Source organism: Psammomys obesus, unplaced genomic scaffold, assembly GCF_907164565.1.
Source record: "Psammomys obesus unplaced genomic scaffold, mPsaObe1.curated_primary_1811, whole genome shotgun sequence".
Taxonomy (NCBI): Eukaryota; Metazoa; Chordata; class Mammalia; order Rodentia; family Muridae; genus Psammomys; species Psammomys obesus.
Window position 1 is genome coordinate 6,940,456 of NW_026585644.1, and position 13,777 is coordinate 6,954,232.

Consider the following 13,777-nt stretch of genomic DNA (forward strand, 5'->3'; position numbering starts at 1 on the left):
TTCTTCTTCTTCTTCTTCTTCTTCTTCTTCTTCTTCTTCTTCTTCTTTATTTGCATTTTTCTTTTTTTTATTTTTTAATTCCTTATTAATTATATTTTATTCACTTTGTATCTCCCCTGTGGTTCCCTCCCCCAAACTTTCTTGATATCAGAAAATATATAAAGAAGAATGTGTTTGTCAGAGCTGTGCTTGCTAGCTGTTTTATATATTTTTTTAAAATTTTTATAAAATCTAGAGTCTTCAAGAAGAGAGAACCTCAACTGAGAAAATGCCTTCATAAAATTGGCTCATAGTCAAGACTTTAGGGATATGTTCCTGAGTAATTATTGACATGAGAGACTGCACACTGGAGGTGGCGCAGGTCCTCAGGATGTGCTCCTCAGGTGTATAAAAAGGCAGGCTGAGCAAAATACGAGGAGAAAGCCAACAAGATGCAATCCTTCATGGCCTCTTCTGAAGTCCCTGCCTCAGTTTCCCTCAATAGACTGTGACAAAGGGTATTTTCTAATTCATTTTTTATTAATTATAGTTTATTCACTTTGTATCTCAGCTGTAGCCCTCTCCCTCATCCCCTCCCACTCCCACTCTTCCTCCCTCTTCTTCTCCCCTACCCTTCCCCCAGTCCACTGATGGAGAAGGTTCTCCTCCCCTTCCATCTGACCTAGCCTATCAGGTCTCATCAGGACTGGCTGCATTGTCTTACTGTGTGGCCTGGTAAGGCTGTTTTCCCCTCCAGGGGAGGTGATGAAAGAGCAGGCCAATCAGTTCATGTCAGAGACAGTCCCTGTTCCCCTTACTAGTTAACCCACTTGGATACTGAGCTGCCATGGGCTACATCTGTGCAGGGGTTCTAGGTTATTTAAGCCAAAGACAAATAAACCCTTTCCTCCTCAACGTTGCTTTTTGCCATAGTATTTATCATAGCAATAGAAACCAAACTAGGACAAACATAACCCAAAATGTAAGAAAAATTACACATATACACTTAGTTTCATATTTTATTAAGTATAGACAGAAACTTGCTGAAAGCTAACTTATGAATTAGTATACTAAAGCAAAATGTTTTTTCTCCAAGAAATTTAACTCACACATTTAGTTTTCATGCCAGTTTTTTAATTTAAGATAGATTATTCTCTCATACAACCCAACCAGTTTCCTCTCCTCTACTACTCTCCAAGTTCACTCACTCTGCCAGAAAAACAAAACAAGGCAAAAACAAACAAACAAACCAAAACAGGTGTCCAAGAAATGACAGTCAGAAAGCACAAAACAAAATGTAATATGACAAGGTGACAGCCAGCATATTGAGGATAGACAAGGCAAAATAAAAGGAGAAAAAGACCACCAAGGGAAGGCAAAATAAGAGTCTCACAAGAACACCAACCTAACAGCCATAGCATGCCCACAGAAGACCGGGTACAGACCGGGTAATCCCTGTGCTCATAGCTCAAGTCTCTTCTCTGTAAACCTGTGTGATTCCTCCTTAGTTGACTTGAATGTTCTTGTTCTCCTGGTGTCATCTATCTGTTCTGACTCCTGCACTCTCTCCTCCCCTTCTTCCACGAAGTTCCAATCTCTGAGCGGAGCCACCCAGTGAAAACCCCCGATTTACAATCTCTCTTCACATAATGTCTGGCTATGGTTCTCTGCAGCTATCCCATCTGCTCCTGGAGGTAGCCTCTGACAGTGATTTGGGAAGGCAACCATCCATGAGTACATCGCAATACTATGAGGAATAACTACATTGATTTTTTTTTTGTGCCAGTTGTAATTGGTTCTATTGTAGGACTGTGGACTGCCCAGTCTCCAGTAACTGACCGTCCAGCCAGTGTAGGGCATGTTCATGTGGTGGCTCTCAAGTTAAACCAAACATTGGCTGGTCACTCCCACCAGTTCTGCACGACCTTTACCCCAGCACCTCTCCCAAGCAGGACAGATTGTAAGTGGAGGGCTTTGTAGCTGGGTTGTTGTCTGAGTGTCTTTTTATATAGCCTGCAGAGTACCTTCTCTTCCCAAAGAGACTAGAAAAAAAGGGGTAAAGGCTTCAAGCCTGCACCAGCTCTACCTCTCTATAGTCAGAGGCTCTGTGGGTGCTGTCATTGGTAATGTGGTCCCGCTGTCATCAGCTGGGTTCTTGAGGGATCTCCACGGCAACTCTCTGCTCTGCTAGATTTCCACACCATCTACCAACTGCCTCACAGTGGCATCAGTCTCCCCTGCACTTTCTCCTCTGCCTCCCCACCTGATCCTTCTAGCTCCTGTCTACACACACCCTCAGCCCATTTGCATGCAAATTTCACCATGTTGGTTTAAACTGCTGAGTAAAACTTCATTATGTACTATATTTTGGAGTTGGTAAAAATCTTTTTTGTTTTTCATTCCATAGAGGGTCTCTTTGTCTGATGGTGTCCTTTGCCTTAGAGAAAATTTTCAGTTTCACGGAGATTCCATTTATTAATTGTCCATCTTAGAGCCTGTGTTATTCACAGTCTGTTCAGGAAGTTGTCTGTTCAAGGCTCTTCCCCACTTTCTCTTCTGTCAGGTTCAGTGTATCTGGTTTTATGTAGAGGTCTTTGATCTACTTGGACTTAAGTTTTGTACTGGGTAATAAATATGGATCTATTTGCATTGTTCTACATGCAGACACTTAGTTTGACCAGCACCATTTATTGAAGATACTTTCTTTTTTCCCATTATGTATTTTTAGCTTCTTTATAAAACATCAGGTGTTTAGTTGTGGGTTTTTCCTGGGTCTTCAATTCAATTCCATTAATCACGTGTCTGTTGTTACCCCAATACAATGCAGTTTTTATTACAATAGCTCTGTAGTACAACTTGAAGTCAGAGATGGTGCTACCTCCAGCAGTTCTTTTATTGTTCAGGATTGATTTACCTATCCTGGGATTTTTGTTTTTCAATTCAAAGGTGAAAATTATCTTTTCAATATCTGTAAGAACAGGAATTCTATAGGAGAACAACAGCCAAAATACCTGGACCCAGGAAGGCCTTCAGAGACCGATACTCCAACTAAAGACCACGATGGAGAGGCCCTAGACCCCCTGTTCAAAGGAAGCCCATAGGCTGCTCAATTTCCTTGTGCGTTCCCTGGTAATGGGAACAAGGACTGGCTCTGGCATGAACTCAGTGGCTGGCTCTCTGATCACATCTGCCCGGGGGCTGCAGCCTTACCAGGCCACAGAGGAAGATAATGTACACAGTCCTGATGAGACCTGAGAGGCTAGGGCCTGATACAAGGGGAGGAGGTCCTCCCCTGTAAGGGGACTAGGGAAAGGGCAAAGAAGGAGAAGAAGGAGGTTGGGTGGGACTGGGAGGAGAAAACGGAGGGTGTTGCAGCAGGTATACAAAGTGAATAAATTGTAATAAATAAATATATAATAAATTAAAATTAAAAAAACGAAAATAAAGAATTGTGTCAGAATTTTGATGGGGATTGCACTGAATCTGTAGATCTGTTTTGGTAAGATAGTAGGAGGAGTTTCTTAGCAGAATTTTTAGGGATGCATATCACTTATGTACACTATCATAGCATATGAAAATAAAGATACTTGGATGTCTTCCTTTCCAATTTGTATTCCCTTGATCTTCACTTGTCTCATTGCTTTGTAGATCTTGAAGGACTATATTGACTATCATGCAGAGAGTGGACTATCTTGTATTGTTCCTGATTTTAGTGGGATTCTTTTGTTCTTCTCTCCATTTAATTTAATGTTGGTTATAGACTTGCTGTAATTTGCTTTATTGTTTTTGAATATGTCCCCTTTATCTTTACTCTCTCTAGGATGTTCACGAAGAAGTGGTTTATTTTGTCATAGGCCTTTCTTCATCTAATGAGATGATCCCATGATTTCTTTTTATTTCTGTTTATTTATATGTTTAAATACATTGACGGGTTTTTTTTGTTTTTTGTTTTTTTTGTTTTTTTTTTTTGCTTGTTTGTTTGTTTTTAATGTGGAACCATGCCTGCATATCTGTGATAAAGCGTAATGGCAGATGATCTTTTCAATGTTCTATTGATTCAGTTTACAAGAATTTTATTTAGTATATTTGCACTGATGTTCAGAAGGGAAATTGGTCTGTAATTCTCTTGCTTTGTGTCTCTGAGTTTTTTATGCAGTTTTGATTTCAGGGTAACTGTGGCCTCATAAGATAAATTTGTCAGTGTTCCCCCTGTTTTTGTTTTATGGAATAATTTGAGGAGCGTTGGCATTAACTGTTCTTTGGAAATATTGTAGAACTCTGCACTTAAGCCATCAGGCCCTGGGCTTTTTTTGTTGAGAGACTTTTAATGACTTCTTATATTTCCTTAAGGGTTGTAGGGATTGTTTATTATATCTTGACTTAACTTTAGTAAGAGGTACCTATAGAGAAAATATCTGTTTCTTTTAATTTTTCAATTCTCTCGGTGTCCTCAGTGTTTGCTATTACACCCCCTTTTCTTTTATGGTTTTATAAATTTGGACATTAACTTGGACCGTGAGAATTGGGTCTGGGGTAACAGAGAGTAGAGAAAGCTCACGGGGGGCCGACCTGTTGTCCTGGTGGGCATGAGGTGTGGCTGAGCAGCACGCTTGGACACAGCTATGAAGTGGGAAGAGAGAGGCAGCAATGAGTGCTGTGTGGGCTCATTTGAGGCATGCATGGGGGGGTGGAGGCTACAGCTGGTATTCTGTTGCGGCATTAGGGGAGCAGGAGACCTGCTGTCCAATTGTGTGGCCCTCACTAACTGATGCTTTGGAAATATTTTATTAGTCATAAGGATAACTAAGGTGGGATTGAGTAAATTAATATTCAGTTATGTGAAACATTTTTATCTTAAAAATGTTTTTTTTTTCTTGCCATATTGCTTCATTTGGTTTTTGCCATATAGACTGGCAAAATAATTTCTGTCAGAAAATTATATATATATATATAACTATAAATGCTTTATAAAACCCTAAGAATTTGAAGCAACACACACACAGACTTATTAGCCATGTGACTATGGGCAAATTACTGAACATCAATTTGCCTGCATGATAAGTGCATTTGACATAAAAATCTGACTTTAGCAAGAACTAAAATAATGGGTGAGTGATAGGTTTGAGATTAGAATCCTTGCTGTTAAGTTTAGATGCATAGGTTAATACTGATGATAATACCATGATAAGGTAAGAAACAAAAATATCTATTAGTGCCTCCAAATACCATAGGAGACTCAAAACAAACTGTACTTTTTGTTCTGGTTGAGAGGTTATCATCAGTATGGGTAAAAGGACCCCATATTGCCCTAATTTGCTACTGAATTATGGGAGGGCATTTAGCAACTTCATACAGGAAAACATCTGCCTTTGATCACTGTGCTGGGCTGATAGGCATCCACCACTGTATGCCTGATCATCACATTAGGCCTTCTAAATAAGCACGGCTTATTTTTCATCATCTTAGGATGTCCCTCCATAGCTCCATTTGATCAAAGCAAATGTCCTTGAAAATTTCTCTCTATCCACTTTGCATATATCAGGTATAAACGTCCACATTTTAAGGAAGGCATTTGTGACAAACACCCCAACCTGTTCTATCCCAATAGAACTTCCATATCAATTAATGAAATATCTTTGTAATTCATTTTCCTGCTTCTAAGATCATCTGGCTCTCTGTCCTACATACTTTTAAGTTGTAGAGGTATTATTTCATATTATAAAATATATCACGTCTCATAGGTTTTTAAATCTGGAGGGGCTTCAGCTAGCACTCAAAGCAAAGCTAAAACTCAGTGATTCTAGCCTGTCCACATTATACTCGAACGTTCTCACTTTTCTTTCACATATTTTAAATTTAATTGCATAATTGTTTGATAATTTTATATGTTTGTATAATATATTTTGATCAAATATAATTCCTTCCTTATTTCCCCAACCATATTATGCTAATAAGTAACATAACCATTTGCTCTTCTCTCTTTTTCTTCTTTTTAATTTTAATTTTTCTTTATTTCTGCGCAATTTATTCATTATATATCCTGATTGAAGACACCTCCCTCAACTCCCCCAAGTTCCACCCTCCTTCCCTTTCCCTCCAATCCCCTCCCCCTAGTCCACTGAAAGGGGGAGTTCTCCATCATTGCCATCTGCCCATAGCTTGTTAAGTCTCATCAGGGCTGCCTGGATCCTCTTCCTCTGTGGCCTGACAAGGCTGCACCATCATGGGCAGTCAAAGAACAGTCAACTGAGTTCGTGACAGAGGCAGCCCCTGCTCCCCTCACTCAGAGATCCACATGGAGACTGAGTTCCTATTTGGTCACTTCTGAGCAGGGGGTCTAGGTCTTCTCCATGCATGGTCCTCCATTGGTGCACCAGTCTCTTCAGGAAACCCTGGGGTCAGAACTTTTAGTTTTGTTGGTCTCCTTGTGGGGCTCCTGTCCCCTCCATCTTCCTCTATTCCCAGCCCTCTCTTCTTCCATAAGACTCTCTGCTAGTGTGCAAGTGTCAGGCAATATGGTAAATATGTTTAGGAGACTATCCAAGAGAAGAAATTTCCTGCCATTAAATGCATACCAGCTAGGTCTTATTCTCTATAAGCAAGACCATAGACTGGCTACATGAAGACAAAAACAGGAAAAACATAGGAAGTATCTGTTTTGACCAATGTTTGTGTTACAGTGTCTTGTGTTCTAAAGATTATATTGAGTCACATCTTGTGTATTCATTTTACATGACAGATTTTTAAATTTTTTTTCCATTGGATTCACTGACATTCAGTGTTATTCCCAGAAAATAATCTATGCTTAAAGTGTTAAATGGATTTATTCTAAGTTTCATTTTGACTTATCATAAAAAGATGAGAAAAAAATTAAAGCCTCCAACACATAACGAAAATGATTTAAGAGTTTTAGAGACATTTTTCCATACTTTTCTTACATACTTTTAATAAATATATGTAATCATAAAATTGTGCAGTCAGACTTTTGAGTATCCAAGGGTGAATTAAAATGCTGCCTTTGTGGTCCTAGAGAAATGACCTCACAGATAGGGGTGTGTGAATCTGCAGAGACTGGAGCAGCTCAAGGCCTGACAAGTCTCAGCCCTGAGAGAAGGAAGTGGACACTGAGTCTGCATTCTTACCAGGAAGTTATCTGTAACTGACAACCCACTGGCAAAGGCAACATCCACTTTCCCCAGGGCAACCTCATGCCAGTGTGGGCGCCAGGCCCACTACTAGTTCGGCTAACAAAATAAACTCAATGTCGCTTCTCTGCCCTTTTTGCTTCTTTTTACTTTGTTTTGGATTTTTACTTTTTTCTTTTTTCTTTTTTGTAGGGGAGAGAACATAAAAGGGAGATATGGAAATAGAGATAATATTGGAGCAGATGGTGGAGGGGAAAACTTTAAAATATATTGTATAAAAAAACAATATATTATTTTTAATATATTTAAAACAATATATTAACCCACAAGGGACTGGAGTTCAGTTCCCAGCACCCATGCCAGGGTTTTCACAAGCACTGTAAGTCCCAAGTCTGGGCAGATCTAATGCCTCTACCTGTTCTCAACATTTAAATCTAAATTATAAGCATTTAGAGTTGTTTCTATTTGTAATTATATAATTCTTTAAAAAAATGACTAATACTAATCAAATTGGATTTACGAATGACATTAAGATAAATGTGATTGCAAATTTAGTATTTAATCAGTTGGTAGGATTTTCTTTTGTTTGTTTGTTTGTTTGTTTGTTTCAGATAAGGTCTTACTAAATGGCCTGAGCTAGCCTGTTGTTACATAAACTGGGTTGCTCTCAAATGTATGGCAATCTCACGCACCTGCTCTCTAATCCTGGAGCTGTAGGCATGTTCTCCCAGACTAGAACAACTGATGATGTTACTATTGTGTTACAATTAAGTAGGTGAAATTGTTTCTCACAGAATGTATAATTCTCACTTGTCTTCTCGTTTCAATATATATAAATATCTAGTTATATTAAATAATTAACATTGTCTATTACCCACCAATGACCATGCATTGATTATATCCATTCCATGGCTTTGTAGTATAAGTGATGCAAACTCTGACCTTCTGTTCACCTAAATTTCACTACTACCAAATTCTAAAAGGAATTAACTGAAATCTGAAGGAACTGGGGTAGAAAACAACGTCCCACACCCAACTAGATAGGATTCATGGTTCATTTAATTTGCACAAGGAACAGTCAGTTACTAGAGAGCTAAATGTGTTGATGCTTTTTAATGGGTCCATTAAAAATGTCAAAACAGAAACATTCATTATAAACTTGTAGCACTTTAGTGTTTCACAGATCATCCAAGGAAATTTAAAACTACAATAATATGCTTTTAAATGTATGTTTGATATCCAGATGCCTTGCTTAAATGAACTATATCATCAAAGCAATCTTTGGTGAAACCTATCAGCAGTCACTTTCCTACCCGCTCTGTCCCAAGACCTTTTGAAATACTGAATCCTTTGTGTCTGTGAAAAACAGTTTTGCCTTTTCTACTTTGTTTTGGAGAGCATACTAAATGTAGCTCATATTTCCATTTAAAGAACTTATTCATAATGTCATACATGAAGTGCACCCTGTCAGGTTAAGAATTGATTTCATAAGCATAACTAAAGAAAATTAGTGTAATGTTTGTGAGTCCGGTCACCAAACGCTGTATTTAAGTAATTGATGCATAGTGTTCAAGAAAAAAAAAAAAAAAAAAAAAAAGGGAATGCCTCTCTTCCAACTTTGTGGTGGTCATCACATTGAACTTTTTACTCCAAACATTATTTACACAGCATTACACATATAAAAGTAAGTACTTATCTGCTTGTGTATAATATTCTAAAGCAAAGAGCCTCTGTGATCGCAGCAGGCTCCCCAGTCCCTCTTAATGTGTGATTATTGGCTACAGTAGATCAGGTTTAAAACAAACAAGCAAACAAAACCTTGATCGTAATTTAATGTCTTCATATGCTTTCAGCAATCCCTGTGCTTGAAAGGCACTATAGACCTTTGCATATAACAAAGCTTTCTTCCGAGTCACATAGTGAATATTAAGAAAAACATATGTGGGAAGTAAGCAAAGGGGCCCTTCAGAATTAATTTGTGTCAGGAACGAAGCTGTCTCCAACTCCAATTTCAGCTTGAAAAGGGTTTCAACACTTGACAATTCTTTTTGCCTATTGATTATACTGGTTTCTTCTATACTTGTCTTATAATCGGAGAGAAATCTGAGTTCTGAGTATGTCTCTTAATATATGGAATGTCTACCTTAATTTTACCCAAGAACTACTCACCTACCCCCAAACATTTAAATCTGTTGATGAATTTAATATTGAGGATGTCATTTCAAAGCCAAAATGAAGGCCCATATTTCTTGGAACAGAAAAATTTCTGGTTTTAATTTTGTGAATAAGGAGTAACACAAATATGAAGAATAAAGTAATATTGTAAGGTGTATTTGACATTTGACAGTATTGAAGACAATCTACGATTTTTTATCTCCATGAAGATAACTTAAGTTTTGTTTCTGTTTTTTTGTTTGTTTGTTTTAGCCGCATACAAGTATCTGAATATTCCCACTGCTCACCCAATTTAGTCAATCATAGTTTGTTTGAATAACAGTTAATGTATTAAACAATATAACTACTGAGAGACAAATTTTATGATCCTCAAAGACACTATTCAATAACTTATATCAAACAATAACAAAGAGTGTCCCATATCTGTGGGTTCTGTGATTCAGCCAACCACAGAGTGAACAAAAACAGGGGAAACAGTCTGTTTATATTGAGCATATGCACAATGGTTTTGTCATTGTTCTCTAAGTGGTATGGCATAGAGTAAGTACAAGTAATCTAGACGTGACTGAAGTATAAGCGAAGATGTGTTTACACTGTGTGGAAATAGCATACTGCATATGTAAAGGACATGATCACCCTTAAATTTTGGTTGCTGTGAGGCCAGAAGAAGCTACTGGAATCAGTCCCCTGTTGTTGCCCAGGAAATTTTATTTGCAGTTTAATTTCTTCGGAAGGATGACAACTGCATGTGACTGCTGAGATTAAGGTAGTTCACATGGCCATTATTAATATTTTACTCATTCGAGAAATTCTTGAGTGCAAATTTTATCATTTGCCAACATAACAGCAAGCCAGCCTGGCACACCAGAGTTTCATCACTAGATGAGAGGTATATAACAAAACCTAAACAGTAAGAAAGTTTACAGTCAGTTATTGTATTTTTAATTTTCATTTCATTAAATGGAATCTAGAATCTAAGTCATTGTTTTTTCCTGAATCCATCTAAAGCTCATTCTGTGTTTTCCTCTAATTGCATATAGACAAAGAACTCATAAGAAATTACCAAATATTCCAAACTGAATCATTACATCGAGAAGCATCGCCATTTAAATTTGATTACTAACTTTGAATGAAAAATTTGAAGTAATTCAGAAATGCATAATGGGAGCACCCACAGCTAAGGTCTTTAAATGGGGTTAAATGAAAATGACTTCCCTCCATACAGTGTATGCCATTGCTGTAGGAAGTTGCTGCAAATCTCCTTCATTTAACTGGATACCTTATAGCATATGCTATTGATTCCTCACCAGATCATGTCTCTTATTTCTTCTACATAAGTAGTGTGCTGATTCTGCCAGCCCATTCTGCTAAGTCTGGCAGGTGCTGAGAGGGAAAGTGAGCACATTATCCTGCGGGCAGCATTACACTTGCTGTGACTCTTACTCATGTCTAATATTGACCTGGTGCTAGTTATTGGTTTAGTACAGACAGCGAATGGTGCCTACATAATGAAACATGAAGTTTGTTGGCAAAAAAATTTTGGACATGTTCTGCAAATTTTGAAATGAATTCAGTAAGATTATCTGCAAGATTCAAGTTGTTGCCCTTTGACCACTGTCTGAATTCTGCAGGCAAATAAAGTCACAGTGCCCTTTAGTAGTTAACAAAGAATACTTTTAAAATACCAGTGCAATTCATGACTGAATCGGATATATATCTATTCAGATTATATATGTGTCAAGGAGACGTTGATTTTGCTTTCTCAACTCTCTTTCTTTTTCTACATATTTTCACTACCATGCTGCTTTAAAGTCTCCCTGTTCCCTCTTTCAGAACATGAGGGCCCTGCAGTTTTCCCTGCTAGGTTGCCACTAGTAACTGAATACAAATTCCCAGCATGACTCCTGTGACTATGAGGGGGATGTGAGAAGGAATGTTCAGTGAAGTGTTGCAAAACCGCACCTGAAGTTCTCTGTATGCCTTGCCTCATTCAGGAGACTCAGCACTTAGAGAAATGCATCTGCAGCGAAGTGAGATTCCTGAGGGAAGGAACATGGAGGAGTCAAGCATCCCCAAAGCTTGATCGTGTAAATCGGTAAGTTCAACTGGATAGAATTTCTACCATATAACCAAAGAAGTATCATCACCACATTCAAGAACACATTTCACATGAAATTGTATGATTGTAATTCAATATCTAAATTATGAAGAATATAGAGAATTGTTCCAGTGAAGTGCTCTATTGATACATAATTATTTAATAAAAATGGCATTACTAACAATAACCAGTACATCTAGTTCTCAGCACACATTATTTAAGGCATAGCCGTTATTTTTAGAGTAATTGTGACAACCTCAACAATCCCAATCCAGAGATTCACTTTTTTTTTTTTTTTTAAAGAAAAATGACCAAATTCAGCATCTTCCTTAGGATCCTCTTTGGCACTTAGATTCTTTAGGTCTATAGATTTTAGTACGTTTATCCTATATAATATGGCTAATATCCACTTACAAGTGAGTATATACCATGAGTTTCTGCTTCTGAGATACCTTACTCAGGATGATCTCTTCTAATTCCATCCATTTGTTTGCAAATTTCATGATTTCCTTCTTTTTAATCACTGAGTAATATTCCATTGGGTAGATGTACCACAATTCCTGTATCCATTCCTCCACTGAGGGACACCTAGGTTGTTTCCAGATTCTGACTATTATGAATAAAGCTGCTGTGAACATACTTGGGCAAATGTCCTTGTTGTATAGTGGAGCATGAATTCCAAAGTGGTTGTAAAAGCAGTAGAAGAGAGGTAACGGAACTAGAGCCTATCACAAAAATGCTGTGAAAGACTCCAACTAGCAGGGGATTGAAGCAGATGCAGAGACTCACGGCCAGACTTTGGACAGCGCAGGGAGTCTTTGTTTTTTCTCTACATTCAATTTAGTTACCTTATCATTTTTTGGACTCACACACTTTTATAAAGAATATGCTATAAATGATTTGATAAGACAAAGAAAGTTAGTTAAAATGTGTTATCCTATTCTCAAATTACAGTCCATTTTAGATACTTATTACTTTTGCCTTCTCAGAATGCAACCAGTATGGATAATGCGTACAAACTAAAATATACCCATTCCAAAATTATATGTCTTAGTGCACTAATGTTTAAATTTCCCCCAGTTTGGTTATTAGGTACACTTTAGACAAAAAAAAAAAAAAAGAAAAAGAGCTAACATGCAAAGGAAATTCTCTACACTCCATTTCAACTTATTGTCTCTCTATATATTAGGTATCTTGAAATTAATATAAAATATGTTTTTGTAAGCATATTTCATTCTGACTTTTGAAGTTTTTTATTTCGGTTTCCAAAAATATGGTATTAATATTCCATAATTTAATATCATTAAAATATGGTACTATATAACTTATTTATCATTTGAATTTGGTGACAAAATATTTGATACATATTATACACAGCACCACTTGGATGTAACTAATTTGTTTACACCTAATAGTCCTGAGGAAATTACTTTACCTGTTTAATTAAAATGCATGATGTCCTTCAAGACTGAAAGCAATTATGAAAAAATAGAGCATAACAATGAGAGAAGAGCTTATTTTAATTAAAAAAAAAACTTGCAGTATTATTTTTCACACACTGTGTTAAAATTGATGGTAGCTACCTCTGTGTCTGCAAAGGTCTCCTCGTAAAATGCCAGCATAACCACAAACTGCAGGACAGCATACATCTTCAAAAGCAGGGACGCTGGCGATGATAGGGGGACTTCCTGCCCTGTGACCTGGGTAGACAAGAAGGACACTCTTCTTTACTCCATGTCACAGCACACTTCTCTTTCTAAAATTCACACTATGGGAAAAGGTGTTGCACAGAGAAAGGGTGTTCTCAGCTTTCTACAGCCTCTGACATTCATTTCCTTAAATAATAATGATAAAATGTCTAAAGATTAGGAGAGCTGCTTCTCTGTGCAGAATATTAAGTCCAATTGTTACGATTTAAGCTTTTTCAAAAAAAAAAAAAAGAAAAAAAAGCCAAAGTGCTTCTGCTTGTTTGTTCATTACTGCAATAGCCAAGAAGAACAAATTAGAACCGTGTATGTCGAAATAGGAAGAAAAAGAAGGCAGGTGACCCTGGGAAGCCTAAGGAACCATGATTCAGCACCAAGTGGTATTTTATTATTATTATTATTTACCATTAAAAATCAATAGTTTACTTAGTGCTTTTTAAAGAAAAACTGTCAACTTTTTACAAAGTGGCATCAAATATGAAATGTGTTTAAGTGTATGATAGTTTCTGTGTATTATTTGCAATATAAACGGAGTCACTACTTTCACTGATTTATAGTTAACATTGTTAATTAGCAAATGGCAGTTTTATGGACATTGAAAATTCTCCTTCTTCTTCTTCTTCTTCTTCTTCTTCTTCTTCTTCTTCTTCTTCTTCTTCTTCTTCTTCTTCTTC

At 37.2% G+C, this 13,777-nt stretch overlaps 1 protein-coding gene across 3 annotated transcripts in view; it reads right to left on the bottom strand.

Annotated features, from left to right (window-relative positions):
- The window catches only part of Agmo (alkylglycerol monooxygenase), a 323,619-nt gene that overhangs the window by 146,986 nt on the left and 162,856 nt on the right, over window positions 1-13,777 (bottom strand). For all 3 annotated transcript variants that reach the window (XR_008722211.1, XM_055625389.1, XM_055625375.1), the window contains one exon: window positions 12,981-13,097. Coding sequence is in view for 2 of the 3 variants with exons in the window: in XM_055625389.1 (XP_055481364.1) it covers window positions 12,981-13,097 (117 nt within the window). In the remaining variant the exon portion in view is untranslated. The remainder of the gene's footprint in view (window positions 1-12,980; window positions 13,098-13,777) is intronic.